The sequence below is a fragment of the Rattus rattus genome, chromosome 6 (assembly GCF_011064425.1).
Source record: "Rattus rattus isolate New Zealand chromosome 6, Rrattus_CSIRO_v1, whole genome shotgun sequence".
NCBI classification, from domain to species: Eukaryota; Metazoa; Chordata; class Mammalia; order Rodentia; family Muridae; genus Rattus; species Rattus rattus.
Window position 1 is genome coordinate 84,966,169 of NC_046159.1, and position 16,163 is coordinate 84,982,331.

General features: G+C 40.0%; 1 protein-coding gene and 1 pseudogene across 1 annotated transcript in view; one reads left to right on the plus strand and one right to left on the minus strand.

Moving 5' to 3' along the window:
• Positions 1-12,615, plus strand: part of Pde1c (phosphodiesterase 1C) — a 92,268-nt gene extending 79,653 nt beyond the window's left edge. Inside the window, exons 15-16 of the mRNA XM_032906437.1 lie at positions 4,568-4,636; positions 12,442-12,615. Of these exons, the coding sequence (XP_032762328.1) occupies positions 4,568-4,636; positions 12,442-12,455 (83 nt within the window). The 3' untranslated portion in view covers positions 12,456-12,615. The remainder of the gene's footprint in view (positions 1-4,567; positions 4,637-12,441) is intronic.
• On the minus strand, positions 2,815-3,403 carry LOC116903747 (annotated as a pseudogene).
• Positions 12,616-16,163: the final 3,548 nt, after the last annotated feature.

The following is a 16,163-nucleotide window of genomic DNA, read 5'->3' on the forward strand; positions in this document are numbered from 1 at the left end:
CACCAAATATTTATGTCACAGAACATGGAGAAATCAACCAGAAGTTTCACCTCTACTGATTGCCATTCATAGTAATTGAAGGTGCTATACATGCAGCTGGAAGGGAAAAGAAATTATTAATCTCACCATACATCTTACGCTGCAAGCTACAACAGTGACCTGCCAGTGTTATGGGAATCCCACCAGAGAGAACCACTCAGACATAGTTTATAGCCAATAGAAAATATTTATCCCAACCAGCTGGGACTATACTCAGCTATACAGAATCTAAGTGTATCTCCAAGTATTTAGAGTAAGGGGCTATTAAAGACAAAACCATATTTTGGTATCTTATGCTACAGCTTCAGTCAGAGGTTTTGTACAAGCAAGCAGTTTAACAGAAGTCAAGATAAGTAGTTAGCTGTAGATGGAGGTTTGCAGAAATAGGTATTTTAATAGAAGCTAAGATAAGTTAGCTGGGGCAACTTGACTGGGTTATTTGAATAGAGAAGCACAATTTTACATAAAGTTCTCCAACAAGGAGATCAAATTCTAGTTTAAACCTGAAGTTGCCTCAGCAAGAGGAAAAGATGAAGGAAACCATGCACTGTCTTGCCCTGTCATGCCTATAGGATATGTCCACTGGTTAAACAGGGACATGAATGTTGTGGGAGTAACCAGCCAGGCTCACTCTATGAGATGGAAAAAATACTTGCATTGTTAATTAAGCCAAGAACTTGAATAGGACATAAACCATAAGAAAAAAACTTGTTGGACTGTAATGGCCCATGCCTATGGAGGAAGGGTCAAAGAAGCTTCAATCCTAGATACCTCAAATATGAGGACAGCAAGAATTGGCTCCCTCCCCTTCCCAACCTGGCACCATAAAGCCAGCTGCACCATCACATTTGTGCAACCTAGCACAAATTTATTACCCTGACAGGTATCAGGCTTCATTCCTTGTTTGACCTTATAAGGGTTTCTCCTCCTTGACCCTATAACCCCCGAGTATGTAGATAAAGCATCTTCTAATAACATCATCCTGGCCAATGAACAGGGCCACACAAACCTTGCCCCAGAGACTCTGGCCATCTTCCCAGGAGCATAAATACCATTTTATCCCCACCCTCCCCACTGAATAAACAAACCAGTTCTCCAAAGCTGTTCCCAGGTGTGGTTTTTGCCTGTGCACTCATTGCTGATGGACATCCTGTACTGCATCCACCTACAGTGGATTAAGGCTCTCTCTCTCTCCACACCATCTTGGTTAAAATAAGATAAGCTACTCAGGTCAGGGGATGGGGTAGTAGACACTGTGCAACAAACACTACTGTTATTCTACTACGTGAACAAAAACAACTCTTAAAGATACATTATTTTACCTATATATCAGTATATTACTCAACCCTCATCAGAGAAACATCTTCTCACAGGCAATTACAAACTATTGGAAAATGTACAAACTGAAAGACTTGGGAACACTTAGCCCTAAATGAAATGTCTTGATCACACCTGCCCCTGTCAAGAAATCAATGTGGAAGAGACTGTAAAAGCCAGAGATTATGGATGACCTCAAAAGGAAAAAGATGTTTAGACATAAAAGCACTGATGCACATTTGAACTCACTGAGATTGTTAACACCATGCACAAGATCTGCACAAACTCAAGTCATACAAAAATCTCAGCATGGAAAAGCAGACGTGGGGTGCTTCTTTTGATGCTACCTCTATGTAATTGATAGCTACTGGGAGAGGAAAAATCAGTTGTCTTCAAGGGAGTGACAAGGGATATATCAACCACACTCTAGGGCAAGCTTCATGCTCAGAGTAGTTAACCAATACAAATTGGACTCCACGATTCTTGTTTTGTTTTGTTCCTTTTTAGAGAGAGGAAGGGTGAAAGATGGGGAGAGGGAGAGACAATATTGGATATGTGAGGATCTTGGGGAAGATAAGGGAGGGGAAAGGAAAACAGTCCCTGGTACTGTGCAGAAGCTATGTCTGTAGGAGACTCTATACCAGGAGACTCTAGGGTAGGAAAAGCTCATTGCTTACCCACACATCTCCAGTTCTGGGTTCATACTTTCTCTGATGCTGATCATCCTGGTTATCTTTACCGGGACTGTGATAACAGGGTATAGCCCATTAGTACAACTTCTTGGCATCCCAGTTCTCTGCATATGACTTTACTAATAATATGAGTGTGGTGGTTTGAATGACAGTGGTCCCCATTGGCCCATTTGTTTAAATATGTGGTTTGTGAAACTGTTTAGGAAGAATTAAGAGATGTGGCCTTGTTGGAGGAGGTGTGTCCCTGTGGGGTGAGTTGAGGGTTCTAAAGCCTTGTGTCATTCTTTACCTCCTACTTGAGAACTGGGATGTGAATTCTCAGCTATTTCTGTTGTCATGGACTCTAATTCTCTAAAACCATAAGATAAATTAAATGCTTTCTTTTATAAGCTGTCTTAGTTATGATGTTTTGTTACAGCAATAGAAAAATAACTAAGATATTGGGCAATCTTAGGAACTCTTAACAGAAATAGCATTGGCTTTTATTTTTTGAATCTCGACTTTAATTATGTACATAAATAGTGATATAAGAATGAGGAGCTCTAAGGCTTGTACATTATTTCCATGTAAAGGATTGTAGATTAGTTGACCTGTAATATGTTATCACCCAAACAAGCAAAAAGGCTTAGTGTTGTTTTTCCTGAAGAAAGCCAGTTTACCATATCCAATGCTGATTCTGCCATTTGTCTGTAGAAATACAGAATTACTGCCTGGAGTTTCCAATGTTTATCTATGACTGATTAAAATAGGCAGAACATGGAGTTTTCTATTTATTTCCAGGTGAATTCTTCACATTTCCTGGCTTCTGAAAATTTTGCTTCCACAAATCTATGTACCCTCATAATCCCCAGCCATATAACTTCTCCCCAGGGATGTGGGCAATGGTGATGGCTTGTAGACATGGTAATAGACGGAGGCACCTAGTCCCATGAAAAAAGGAGGATACACCAGATTCTTTATTTTTGAACCTCTAGCAAAAAGGAGTCCAACAAAACCAACAGAACCAATAACACCAAGTCTTGGGAAAAATCCAGGAGGCACATTTGAAGATAGTTATAGTTGTCCACCCCGCAACTGGACAAAGTATTCCACCTTGGGCGTAGTATGGGAGTGTATTTCCTGATACAAACTGTATATGGCTCACAACGATATTGGAGTTGTGAGATGTTTTCCTCAAGTTGAGTCCTTGACTCCTCCACATATTTAGACTGACTCTCAGGAACTGAGTAGAGTGAAAGCTCATGGATCTTCATGTAACTTTTGTGAGGCGAGTCCTTTTTGGGTGCTGCGTAGACTCTGAAGGTGAGCCGGCTCAGGCTGGCTGGCCCTCCAGATCTCTGAATTACCTTAAACATGTCGCTGGCAGCCATGGCTCAGGCAGGATCAGCATTGGCTTATGTATATTCTTTATTTAATAATTTTTCTGGCCACACATGGTGACACATGCCTGTAACACAATTCTCAGTAGACTAATATAGAAGAATACTGAGGTATGGGCTAGCATGACTTACAAAGTGAAACACTATGTGGTTCAACCAATAAGAGTTCTCGTTCATTTCTGCCAGCTTAATGAAGGGATTATCATATGAGTTGCTGCTGAGTTACGGCTTCCGTGCTTCTTTCTCCTCAATATGGATGATAAAATGAAGTAACAAAAAATATAAACATATAGTATTTATAACTATATATGTGTGCATAGATTGTCTACATCACTTGATATTTTTATTTATATAAATATGTGTATGTACATGTGTAAGATGTATGCATATGAGAAATGTGTTCCTTTACAGAACAGTGCTGTCTTCCTTTGTTTTGATCCTTTGGTTTGCTTCTTTTTATCTCTTTTTTAAACCTCATCCTGGAGGCTGTCTATTCATTTCTTCATGATGCATTCAACTGTTTACATGAAGAAAGATACTGACTTTCCTAATGAGAGTTAGTCACCAGCTGCTGGAAGCTTCAGGACCCTGTTAACATAGCATCAGTGTTTTCCCTCAGTTTCTGAGTGCACTAACACACCCTAACTCTCCAGAAAACTTGAATAAAGTTGTTAATTTATTCATTTCCAGGTGAAGATCTGGGACTCTGACAGATTCCAGGCTATAGCTAAAACAGATTTAAAATCCCCGATTCCTCAGTTACAAATTCCAAACTTTCCATTTCCCAACTGTTGATTCCCACCCTACATACACATTATGACTACATGGAGCTTTAAACTATTATAGTCTCCAATCTAGAACACTGAAATTGGCATCTTTTACAACTACATACTTAGGAATATTCTCTCCTAATACTGAGGTGCCCTACTGAAGAGCATGGGTACCCATATGCCAAGCTGCCATCCAGATATACTAAGTATAATCCCACAAAGTCACAAGCTGAACTTCTGGCTTTACACACCTGTAATCTTGATCATCTATATTCCGCTTGTTATTTTTCAGGTCATGCATCCGATGAGCATTTGCCCATCCAAGCTAACCCACATTATACTTTCCTTATCTTCTTTTTCCTATTCATAGGTACCAAGAAGCGTTCTCATGGCTCACCTGCTCCAAGCACTAGTTCCACAAGTCGCCTTACTTTGCCAGGTAGGTAAATGACATTGCTCTATTATCTTAATGACCACACACAACAGAAAGCACTACTGTTTCAAGAGCTGGGAGCAATAGCTGCAGTAGAGCCTCTGTTCAAGCCCACTTTATCAGGGAGGGTTGTGTCTGTCACCTTCACTTGTGAATTTCTTCTAGATGTGGCCATGTTGTTTCCCAGACAATCTTCTATTCAGCAATGGACACAGTGGAACTGTGCTCCTTTTTTTTTTTTTTTTAGATTTATTTATTATTATATATAAGTACACTGTAGCTGTCTTCAGACTCAGACTCACCAGAAGAGGGCACCAGATCCCATTACAGATGGTTGTGAGCCACCATGTGGTTGCTGGGATTTGAACTCAGGACCTCTGGAAGAGCAGTCAGTGCTCTTAACCACTGAGCCATCTCTCCAGCCCGCCCTTTTTTGTATAGGCTGTGACGTATGTACTTCTTAGAGTCAGGTAGTTTAGGGAAAATGAATGGCTGAGATAGATAGATAGATAGATAGATAGATAGATAGATAGATAGATAGATAGATGATAGATAAATTAACTTTCTAACATCATTTGTGCCCCTTTGTCTTGGAGCTTTACTTTTCTCACCCACTTCCTCTCTCTAAGGATTAGAACTGACAGCTCTAACCTTAGTATCCCCTAAAATAGTGTCATAGCTAATGGCAGGCACAGTTAAGATTTACTATTACAAATATGGAAGTCAATATGGCCCAGTTCCCTTCTAGAATCTCCTAGGAAAATATTTGCCCATGATGCTCATATGTAGGTGCAAGGGAAGACTAATGCCTCTTACTCTCCCTAGACAGTCCCTCTGGAGAGTAGCTTGACATGTATAACCTTACGTACCCTATTACAAGTTTAACTATAGTGGGATTTGTTTTGATAAAGAGAAACCATAAAAGGTAAACATGGTCATTGTAAACAGTTTTATAATAATAAGAAAAACTATAGGAAGAAAAAATTACTGTTTATGGCTAATGTTACCCATTAACTAAGATCCCCTCTCCTTCTAGGTCTTATTACACTTCTTTTCCCGAATTAAATCTCTATCTTATACAGAATTTTGTTTTCTCCCATTTGAAATCTCCTCTACATATTAGTAAATTAACCAATATCTTGGTAATTGGCTAACGTGCCTATGATTATGTCAGTTTACTTATATGCATAAGGACAACTTTTATTATTATACTCTTGTCTATAAGTATGGAGTGAAGGATATTCCTGAGTTAGAAATCCTGGCTTAAGAATGTGTAAATACTTAGATTCTTGTCAAGATTCCTTTTAGTAATATAAATTTTATCTCTTACTATAATTAATTTATTAATAGACACATTTTGCTTCTTTGCCAATGCTTAATAGTATATTTCACAATTTACTACTTTGATAAGAAAAATGACATTTCACCCATATTTTCTTTGCCTTTATCTTCTTACAAATACCTGTTTACTAATGTGAAATTATCTTTTAGATTTCTGCTTTGGGGAATTACTATATTTCAACCATTGTGAGAAGCATATAGTCTTGTATTTTAATCACTCTGAGATTAGGCTGGTTTGTAATCCATGGTGTATCATATTTCATTAACATGTTTTTCTTGCTTGTAGGCAAAATAATAGCTCACTTCACCATCACTAGTATTTTTAACAGATGAAATATAATCCACATTGACCCAGTATTTTGCTTTATGTTCTATAGCTCTGTGCACAGGCCTGACCTGTGGATTCCATTGTTGTTTGCTAAGAAGGCTTGAGTTTTCTTGCTTTTGTGACTTCTTAAAACTAGTTTACTTTGGCTTCTTTCTTTTTGCAGCTTTCTTCAAACCATCTGGGTGAAATTAATATGGCATGGCAGTGATTGTCTTTAAAGTGCTTTCATCTGTTGATAGTTTTTTCGACAGTGAAGTCCATCTTTCTACTTTCTGATCCCAGACTGCCAAAGTGATAAGTGGATGTCCATTAGTCTCCACAAAGCTTCTGCAACTAAGCGAGCAGACTCAGGATTAGTTTGTGCTTCCTTAGAGAGGACCCATCCCCAGTGCCTAGAAGTTATCTTACCATGTGCCTGCTGTGGTTATCGTGCGCTTTAGAATTCTGAGCATCAGGAAGAAGCTAACTTCATGGCAGCAATGCCACTGAAAGTGATCATGTCTACATATTAGAAAGTTATCTCATTCTTGAGCCAGGGAGCATCTCAGAGGTCATCCTGGCCATCTGCAAGAATATTCAGATGATGTTGTCCTGCTTGTTATGCTGAAAACAGAGGTAGTTTTTCAGGATTATATGGCCCCCGAATCACCAGGATGACAGCCTTGTCTTTTTACCTGAGTTTGCCAGTCTATACTTGCCCCAAGGTCTTACCTTATAAATCCTGACCATCTCTAAAGCCTATGAAGTAGAGTAGGTACTTCTTAAAATGCACAATTGCTGGCGCTCTGTTTAGCAGATGACTCCAACTTGCTAATTATAATCTATAATCATCAGCTCTCTTCAGCCCCTTTCTAAGTTAAGAACTATGCATGTTTCCTCTTTCTTATGTAAATGACATTATGATTACGTACTCAGATCTTTCTGGAGTCTTCTCAAGCTCTACGTTAAAGGAGCTGTTGATAATAGCACCACTGGATTATAGAAAATTCTTAACTATCACCGACAAATAGTAGCTTTAAAAAGCATGGATCATGCAGTCATTTGAATGGACCTAGCTGAAGAGTTTAAGATTTAGGCATTATCACCATCCTCAAGGCTGAATTGGGTATGAGGACACCAGTCAGCTACAGGCTACTTGATTCAGTCATTAAGTGATGAAACTCTTCTTGTGAAGTTTGGTCAGGATAACCTGAGATCCTGAGATTGTGTGTGTGTGTGTGTGTGTGTGTGTGTGTGCCTCTGCTCCAAACATATGCAGAGATGGACAAAATAGAAAAATGAATGAAAGTCTTGAAAGGCAGTATAAGAAAAAATAGCTCTGGAAAGTAGAAACAAAGAGGACTACACAGCGTGCACCACAGGACTGATGTTTTGAAACAGCTGTACTCCACAGCCCAAGCAAGGTCTCTGAAGAAGGTCCAAAAGGTAGTAAAAAAAAATCCTCTGGCATTCAGGCCTGATGTAATAGGAACCTAATCAGAATACGGGACAGGGATAAGAAAGGTAAAATCCCTGCTGGTGGCCTTTGTTTGGAGCTCTAGCCAAGCTACTGACCTGGAGCAATGGGCAAGCAGTCATGTGCTTTCTTACCATACAAGGCTAGTACTGGAAGTAAATCTCTAATCCTCCAAATATGACTGTGGAGCTTTAGAAGCAAAGCATCATCATAAGCCCTACCCTGACAGGATAGTTAAGGATCAAATGAAAATAACTACAAACCCTAGACAGGATGCAGAACTATCATAGGGGGCAGGCCAAATGGAAGGAAGCACAGAAGATTGGAATTCCAGTGATAACATAAGAAGTGACAGATAAATTGGTCTTCATCAAAATAATAGACATTTGGGCAACCAACCAACATGACCAACTGTGTTTAAAGGCAAATTGAACAATGGGAAAAATATTGGCAAATAATATGTTTGAGTACGGGTTAGTTTCTAGAATCTATAATAAACTTCAGAAACTCAACAGTAAAAGCCAAAGAGCCAAGCTCACAAATAGACAAGGAGAAGAATAGCAGTTGGTCACAGGTCTACAAATGACCAATGAATGTACAGCTAGATGATTAACCAGTATCCTTAGTCAGGGAAATACAATTCAAACTCAGTGGGATCTGACTTCAAATGTAGTAGATGACAGAAGAAAAGAAGAAGAAGAATATTTAAATGAAAATGAGGAGAAATGGGAATCTTTCCATAGGACTGGCAGGAATGGAGTGACAGAGCTCTCTGGGAAGCTGTTACAGCTTCTTAAAAGGTTAAATGTATCCAAGTATCCTGGTGAACGATGGCATCTATGGAGCAGAGAAAGGGGAATCAAGTGTTGGACAGAAACCTAGACTCCATAGCAAGTTAGTTTAGCTCCAGCTCCAGCTAGTTTAGGCTACATAGAAAAACAAAACAAAACAAAACAAAATATTTTCTGTCATTAAACGGCCCAGGAATTCTGGATTCATGCATAAGAGAATTGAAAGCAATTTTCATTGGAAACTTTGTTCTCACATAGTCACAGTAAAGTTTTCCATGAGAGTCCAATGTGAAAACCATCTACATTCCCAGAAACTGAAGAATACAATAACAAAATACTGCATCCATTCCAAATGAATGAAATGCTGACACATTCTGAAGATCCTTGAGAACACTTCTCTTAGTGGAAGCCAGACACAAAATCTACATGTCAGTGATTCATTCTGTTTGTATGACATATTCCAAGAGAATTGAGTTAGGTATAATGCGTCACAGAGAGGAGCATGAGTGTGACTTCAAGGGCATGAGATTTTTTTCTTGAGGTGATTAAACTCAGAATTTAGATGATGGTAATGATTACATAACTCTGTGACTATATGGAAAACCACAAGAGGCATGTGTCAAAAGAGGAATTCTCATGTAAATAATTTACCATTTGATTAAAAGAAGGAAAGTGTTGAAAGATAAAGGACTGCACACCCCTCAGGACAGACAGGACATTGGGAAAGCAACGTTCATCAGACCTCAATTCAAACAGACCTAAAACAAGGACAGCAACAGCAGCAGCAGCAGCAGCAGCAGCAGCAGCAGCAGCAGCAGCAGCAGCAGGAAGAGCCACCAAGTGCAGACTTAAAGACTTTGTAGGAGAGTTTCCACAATGAGCTCAAGGTTGAGAAAACCTTAAATGCTGTGGTTGGTTATGGTCAGGGAAGCTACCAGTACCAGCTGCCGGGTTACCTGGCATCAAATTGTTACTGGCTACAGTAGATGTCAGAGGGCAATGAAGATATTTGTCTTTTACCTGCAAGGCAAATATTAGTACTGAGTGAAGGAGAGTAAAACCCCTTTAATCTTCATTCAGTGTGGACAGTTACAGGATGTGCTACACTTAAGTCATTGGTGAAAGCCTTAAAGGGCACATACCAGAAAGAAGGAAGGTAGCATGGCAGTATACGTGTTAATAAGTGTGTGTGTGACTATAGAAATACTGTAGTAAAACAGGAAAGAAAAACTATACATAAAGCCATTTCAGTGCAGAATTGGGGATACTAATTTCTTCTTTTTCTTTCGGGAGAACTTGGAAATTTTGTGACTTTCTAACACAAAGGATCATCACTAAAATGATTAAATTATAATGTATAATACTTTTATGAACTGAACTTTTGGGTCCTGCCCCAATTCCATGTGTTGGAACCTAATCTACAATAGGACAGTGGGAAGTGTGTAAAACTATCTTTTATTCCTCTGATGTAATTGTCATCTCAGAGGCTAACAGCTTCCATCTGGTGACCTAGGTCTAGTCCTGGCTACAATTTAATCTAGGATTAGAATGTTTTCAGCCTCTGAGACGTGCTGCTAAATAAGATCACCTCCTCCTCCTCCTTTCTGGTCTCTGGCTGGCTGATGCAACTCAGCTGTTCTGGCTCCAAGCTGACTGATTCATCTGTCTTCTCTCTCAGTGTCTGACATTTTGCCCTGCTCTCTCTCTTTTCAAGTGAGAACTGGGCATATCCTATTCTGTAAAATCTTTCTCTGATTCTTCACTTTGTATGCCTCTCAACTAGACATCCCTTTTAAGCATGGGTACTTCCTTCTACAAACTAACTTTTCCTTTGTTGTTTGTGATTAAAGGTGTGTTCTAAAGGTATGACTGCATCCCAGCCAGAGGGATTAAAGGTGTCCACTAAGGCTGAGCCACACCACAAGTAGAAACAGGTTTCTCCAGTAAACAACACAATCTCATGGTTCACCGTGCGATCAAACATCTGGCGACAAAAGTGTTAGGTCACAAAGATAGAACCAACATGGGTGGCCTAGAGGCTTTGAAACTATCAGAGAATGTAACAAGAAGTTTCAGTCCAAACTTACAGCAATCGGCCTTTACCTGGAACTCAGATCTTCTAAGTCAAGGCTTATCGTCATGACAAATTAGTTTTTGTCTTGATGAGCCACCCAGCAGTCATGGAACAGACATCCAGATGTAAGACTGATCAAGCAGAAGGCAGTAGACAGAGAAAAGAAAGGAAAGAACTAAGAACGGAGAATGGCAGCTTCAACACAAACTCGAGTGTCAAAATGAGCCCCCAGATGTAAATAGTTAGCAGTCACTGATTAATTTCCTTCCAATCAACTGCAGCAATGACATGATTGCATCAGACCCACCCCATTTTTACATCCGTGTAGTGGTATACATTGGTACTACAGTCAGATTACATTTATGTACGGCAAAGGAAGCCCCATCCAAACACACAGCCGGGTCTTTTACGGAGACCATCTATATATAACTCTACTATACACATATGACACGTCTGTTGTCATTATTTTCTATTCTTATTGCTACAAGACTGTTTATACATAGTGTGTTACATAACGTTGAGCAAGAAAAACAAGTCACTAAAATGATTTGTCTTATTTTAAAACATGCAGAAACATAATTTTATGGCTATAAACTTAATACCACACACATGTGCACAAGAATAAACAAATTCTAGATGATGACTTTGAAGAGGTAGAGGGAAGTAATGGTGAAGAAATACTAAGTTCTACCAGCGTTTAATCTCTGGTGTGATAAAGTTAATATTGGATGTCTGTCTTTATCTCTTTCCACCTTACTTTTTGAGACAGGTTTTCTCACTGAACCTGGAACTCACTAACTGAGCTAGGAAGGCTGACCACCGGGTCCTAGACATCCCTTTGCAGGCCTCCCTAGCACTAGGTGTACAAGAATAAGCCACCACATCGTTTTTCACATTAATGCTCGTGGTCTGAACTCGGCTCTTCAGGCTTCTGCAGTCAGCACTTTACCCGCTGAGCACATTCCCAGCTCCTATTTAGTCTCTTTAAAAATGGTTCAAACATTGATTTTATTAAGCTGTATGGAGAGTATATGTACTTATTTTGTTAGCTTTATTTTGTTATACTTTTCCTGTGTTTAAAAAATGACTTTATATAAAGCTATGACTGTTTTGCAAAATGATCCTGTTTACTTTTTTTTCATGTTGAGAATTCAACATGTGCTCTAAGAACTTTGACATGTTTCCTTTCTAATCTATGGATATGGTTGGGCTATGAGGAGTTAAGTCGTTTTAGAAGTTCTGGAAGTTATTTGTCAGAAGGCTGCAACCATTATTTCATTAAAGGACTATACAATTCTGCAGTTACCTAACAGGATCATCTTTCAGCTTCAGCACAAGAAGACTGCTTGGGGTCCTCATCTGGAGTCTTTGCACATCTAAACCTTGCATTGGAAAGACTACCACACACAGATAGTTTTCCCTAGAGCCTACTCTATTTGTTGTCTGGTGGGATTGGAATAGAGATTTCATGGAATTTGGGGGCAGGGGACATCCATGGTGGAGAACTGGGGGACTGTTGGCTCTTGCTTGAAGAATGGCTCAGCGTTTGACCATAATTACCAGCCTTAACTGTTAACCATCCAAAGCAGTGGCTTCTGAGCAGCTCCCCAGGTGCCTCGTGGAGTGATCTTAGAGGAAAGGTACAGTACTTAGTCACGGCTGATGCAATACAGCTGGCTGCTCCTTGCATACACTGCGGCATGCGCAGTAGTCTTTCAATAGATGTGGCTCTGCTTCTGAACTCTGCTGCCTGCCGTAGAAAGAATTTCTAGGCCAAATGCTCTCCGGCTCCCAATGATGCTGTTGTGTCTCCCGTTGCAGGAGACTACGGATAAAACATCATCCAGAAACTTCCTCGGAAGAGAACTTACCATCCCCAAGGTCTGAAGACATTGTGGAAAGCTTAGATTTCTTTTCCCCAAACAAAATCTACATGTATTGTAAGTTGTTAAGTATTAAACTCCAATTTGGTGAGTTTTGCTCTCCTCAATACAACTTTTTGAAGACAAGTACTTTCATTTTTAGACTTACAGACATCAGGGGGAAAATGCTGTTAAGAACATCTGTTAAACCCTGATAAGTCTCTGAGGACACTGGGAGGAGCATCTTCTTTAACAGTTCAGGAAACTGAGACATGAATACCTCCATAGCTTGCCCAAAGTAATTATTTGCAACTGGCAAGCCTGTTCTCATTCCTGGGAGAGAAGAAAAGTCTGGAGGTAATGACTACATACACGGAGCCACCATTTCACACACTTGCCTTCTCCCTGAAGGTTTAGATCATTTCCCGACCTGTGACTTTCCAGCGCATATCTCTGGAGGGAAGGACTCTTAAATGAGTCCTGAATGAACCATGACCTTGGGTTATGCAGCTGACTTTCACTTTCAGTTCCCCCTGATTGTTGGCCATTGCTGCTTACTTACTGTGGACTGAATCAAGGCTTACTTTTTATGGCTTACTGTGGCACTGGAGCTGTGCAAGCACTAATAATTTCCCATCAGAACCCTCTGAAATAGTTTAGCATGGACATGGGGCACACAACTAACTGATTAGCCTTACATTTTCATCTCAAATCTAAATAATCAAGTAGAAGAAGCATCCACATGTTGATGAGAAAAACTAAGTGAAAGACTCTGTACCACGCCACTTGTCACAGTGGAAAACTCAGTGAGAAACATGGACTTTGTTGTGTGTTAGGACACACAAAAGGAGAACATAAAAATATGAAATAAAAAATGATCCGTTTCCTGAGGGAGGATCTCTTTCCTTAAATTGAAGGTTGCTGTTGCTTGAATATGGAAAGAGTTGACTGTCCAGCCTCCTCCCCTTCACCAGTTTGTTAGGAGATGGGGCCGGGAACTCTGCATCCGTGCCTTCCCATGATAGACGCCATGGTTGCAGCATCTATGTAAAGCAAAGGTTCATTGTAGACCTGAAGCTTGTGAAGGGATGGACTCCTCGGCATCCTTCTTCTTATACAAAAGTCATAGCCAATGACTCTAAGTGTGGTGACATCACAGAAGGGAAAAATGCTGGCTTTTGTCAATACCAATATCATTACCAGCAAGTGCATAGTTCAAGTGAATCATTATTTTTGAAAGGCAGCGTTTGTGAAGGTTACTGAGTGTGGTACACAGTAGTTTGTTCTTTCATTTAAACGTTTTTCTGCACCAGCTATTATCAATGCTAGGCTACATCAGGAGATACAAATGTGTGTGCACATTATACCTGCCCCAGGATGTAGACACGCAGGACTGAAGAGGTTATGGAGTAAAGAAATGTCTGAAACAAACAAGCACAGCCAGAAAGTGACTCAAGCACTTTCTGCGTCAGTGTAAGGAATGCAGTCTCAGGAATCGCGATGGGTCCCGTTTTCATAGTCTCCCTACAACCTGCTAATTACATCTAGATTAGAAATCAGGAATGAAGGGCCATCTCCTCATTGGTTGTCTGAGCCATTCTTCCCATCAGAATCTCTAGCACGTTTTAGGTCCTTCTCAGAGTCATTGAGTAAACATTCATCTTTTTACTTGCTCAGTTCAAAATGTGTTTGGGGCATTTTTCCTTGCTTAGAATACCATCAGGTAGTGAATGGCAGTTATTGAAAGAAAGAGGGTCAGACCCTTTCTAAGACCCCAGAAACACACCAAAGATGAATAAAAACCCCTTCAGGAGAACACCTAGAACTCCAGAAGAAAGATCAACACAGCATTCAAGATGGTGTACCTGTGCCTGCCCTGCTGTCATGTCCTGCCATCAAATCTTGACCCCTACAAAGGAGAAAAGCAAGGCGTGCATACAAACAGCATTGGGCACAGCATCCCTTTCCCACCCTGAGTGGAGGAGACAGCAGGCATGTGTGTATTTCATAGCTCAGCGGGGAGCTGATCTCTACCAGTAGGTTCAGGCTATTTGCAGCTAGTGGCAAGCAGAGTTTTTGTTCTGACAATCAGAATTCTAGCAAATGGTAAATGTTCCTTCCTGCTGAGAAGTGGGAAATTCAATAATACTTTGGCTGAGTTCATGCTGAGTTGCGAAAATAGGATGAATATGAAGAGGGACTGTGACTCAAAAGACATAAATCAGTGAGCCCAAGCCTGAGCTCTTGATCTGAGACTCTCAGCCCTTCCTGCTCTATCTTCCCGGGTCATGGCAATATTTTTATACTTGTTCTAGATGTGTTGGGAGTGGGAATGGTCGTGGCTGTAATGGTTGTTTACCCTAAACCATGGGATTAAGCATTCTGGGAGTTTAAAGGTGACCATTCTAACAATGAGCAGGGGAGTTGATTATTGCATCACAACAGACCCATTTCTGACAGCCTTCACTGTCCAAGAAGGCACAAACCCAAGCAGTTTCGGCCTGGGTATTATGAAGCCTGAGAAGAGCAGCTTGCTATAAGAATGCGTCTTGCAATTGATGCACAAGTTCCAGGCGACCCAGAATGACTGCCCACCAGGGCTGGGATTTCTGTTCTTTTCAGTTACACCAGCAGCATGTAGCCTATGTTCTAAGAAACCCGTAGGTAAATATTAATCTTAGACTTCAAAGCATGTGCTGAGTGAGACTTTCTGAGGATCTACTGGGAAAACCCTAAGGGACATTGCAATATCGATTTTTCCCCCCTCTGGTGCATTCTTGTAGAGTTGATAGATGATTCCATAGAATAAATGCTTAGTTATGTTTCTTTTGTAAAATTACAACACTAAAAGTCAATCAAAGCAAATGTTCGTACCACATAGGCATAATCATGGCTTTGAGCTAGTATTTATCTTTTAGATTTTTCCTATGCACATCATGGCAATATGCTTTGCAGTGATAAGATTAGGTTAGGGGCTGGAGAGTTAGCTCAGATATTACGAACACTTGCTGCTCTTACAGAGGACCCACGTTCAAGTCCCAGCACCCACATAACAGCTCACATTGTCTGTAACTGTAGTTCTAGAAAATCTGATGAGCTCTTTTAGCCTCTGAGGGTACCAGGCACACATGTGGTATACAGATATATATGCAGGCAAAACAGTCATAATGTAAAAAACCAAATATATAGATATAGATATATAACATGTAATATACATAATTTTAAAATTGGTTTAAATTAAGTTATTGTTCATTCTATTATCACATAAGCATCTATTTTGCTAATAAACACCTTCCATATTTTCATGATAGCACAGTACTGTTTTTACTAAATAAAAAAATGAGAATTTATTTAAATATTTTCTATTTATTTTTTTAGTGTGTGTGTGTGTGTGTGTGTACCATGACACAGATGTTGTGTTCAAAAGATAACTTGTAGTAATCAGTTTCCTTTTCCTACTGTGTGGGTTCCAGGGATTGAACTCAGGTCATTAAGTTTGCTGACTTAGCCATCTTGCTGGCCTGAAACATAACAGTTTAATGTATCCTATTTAATAGTTCATTTGTGTCTCACTGTGTGAGTATATGTGGTGTATGTGTATGAGGGGCTGCTTATCATACAGACATTTGTGGAGGCTGAGATGTCCTCCTCAACAGGGTCTCTCACTGAACCTAGAATTTG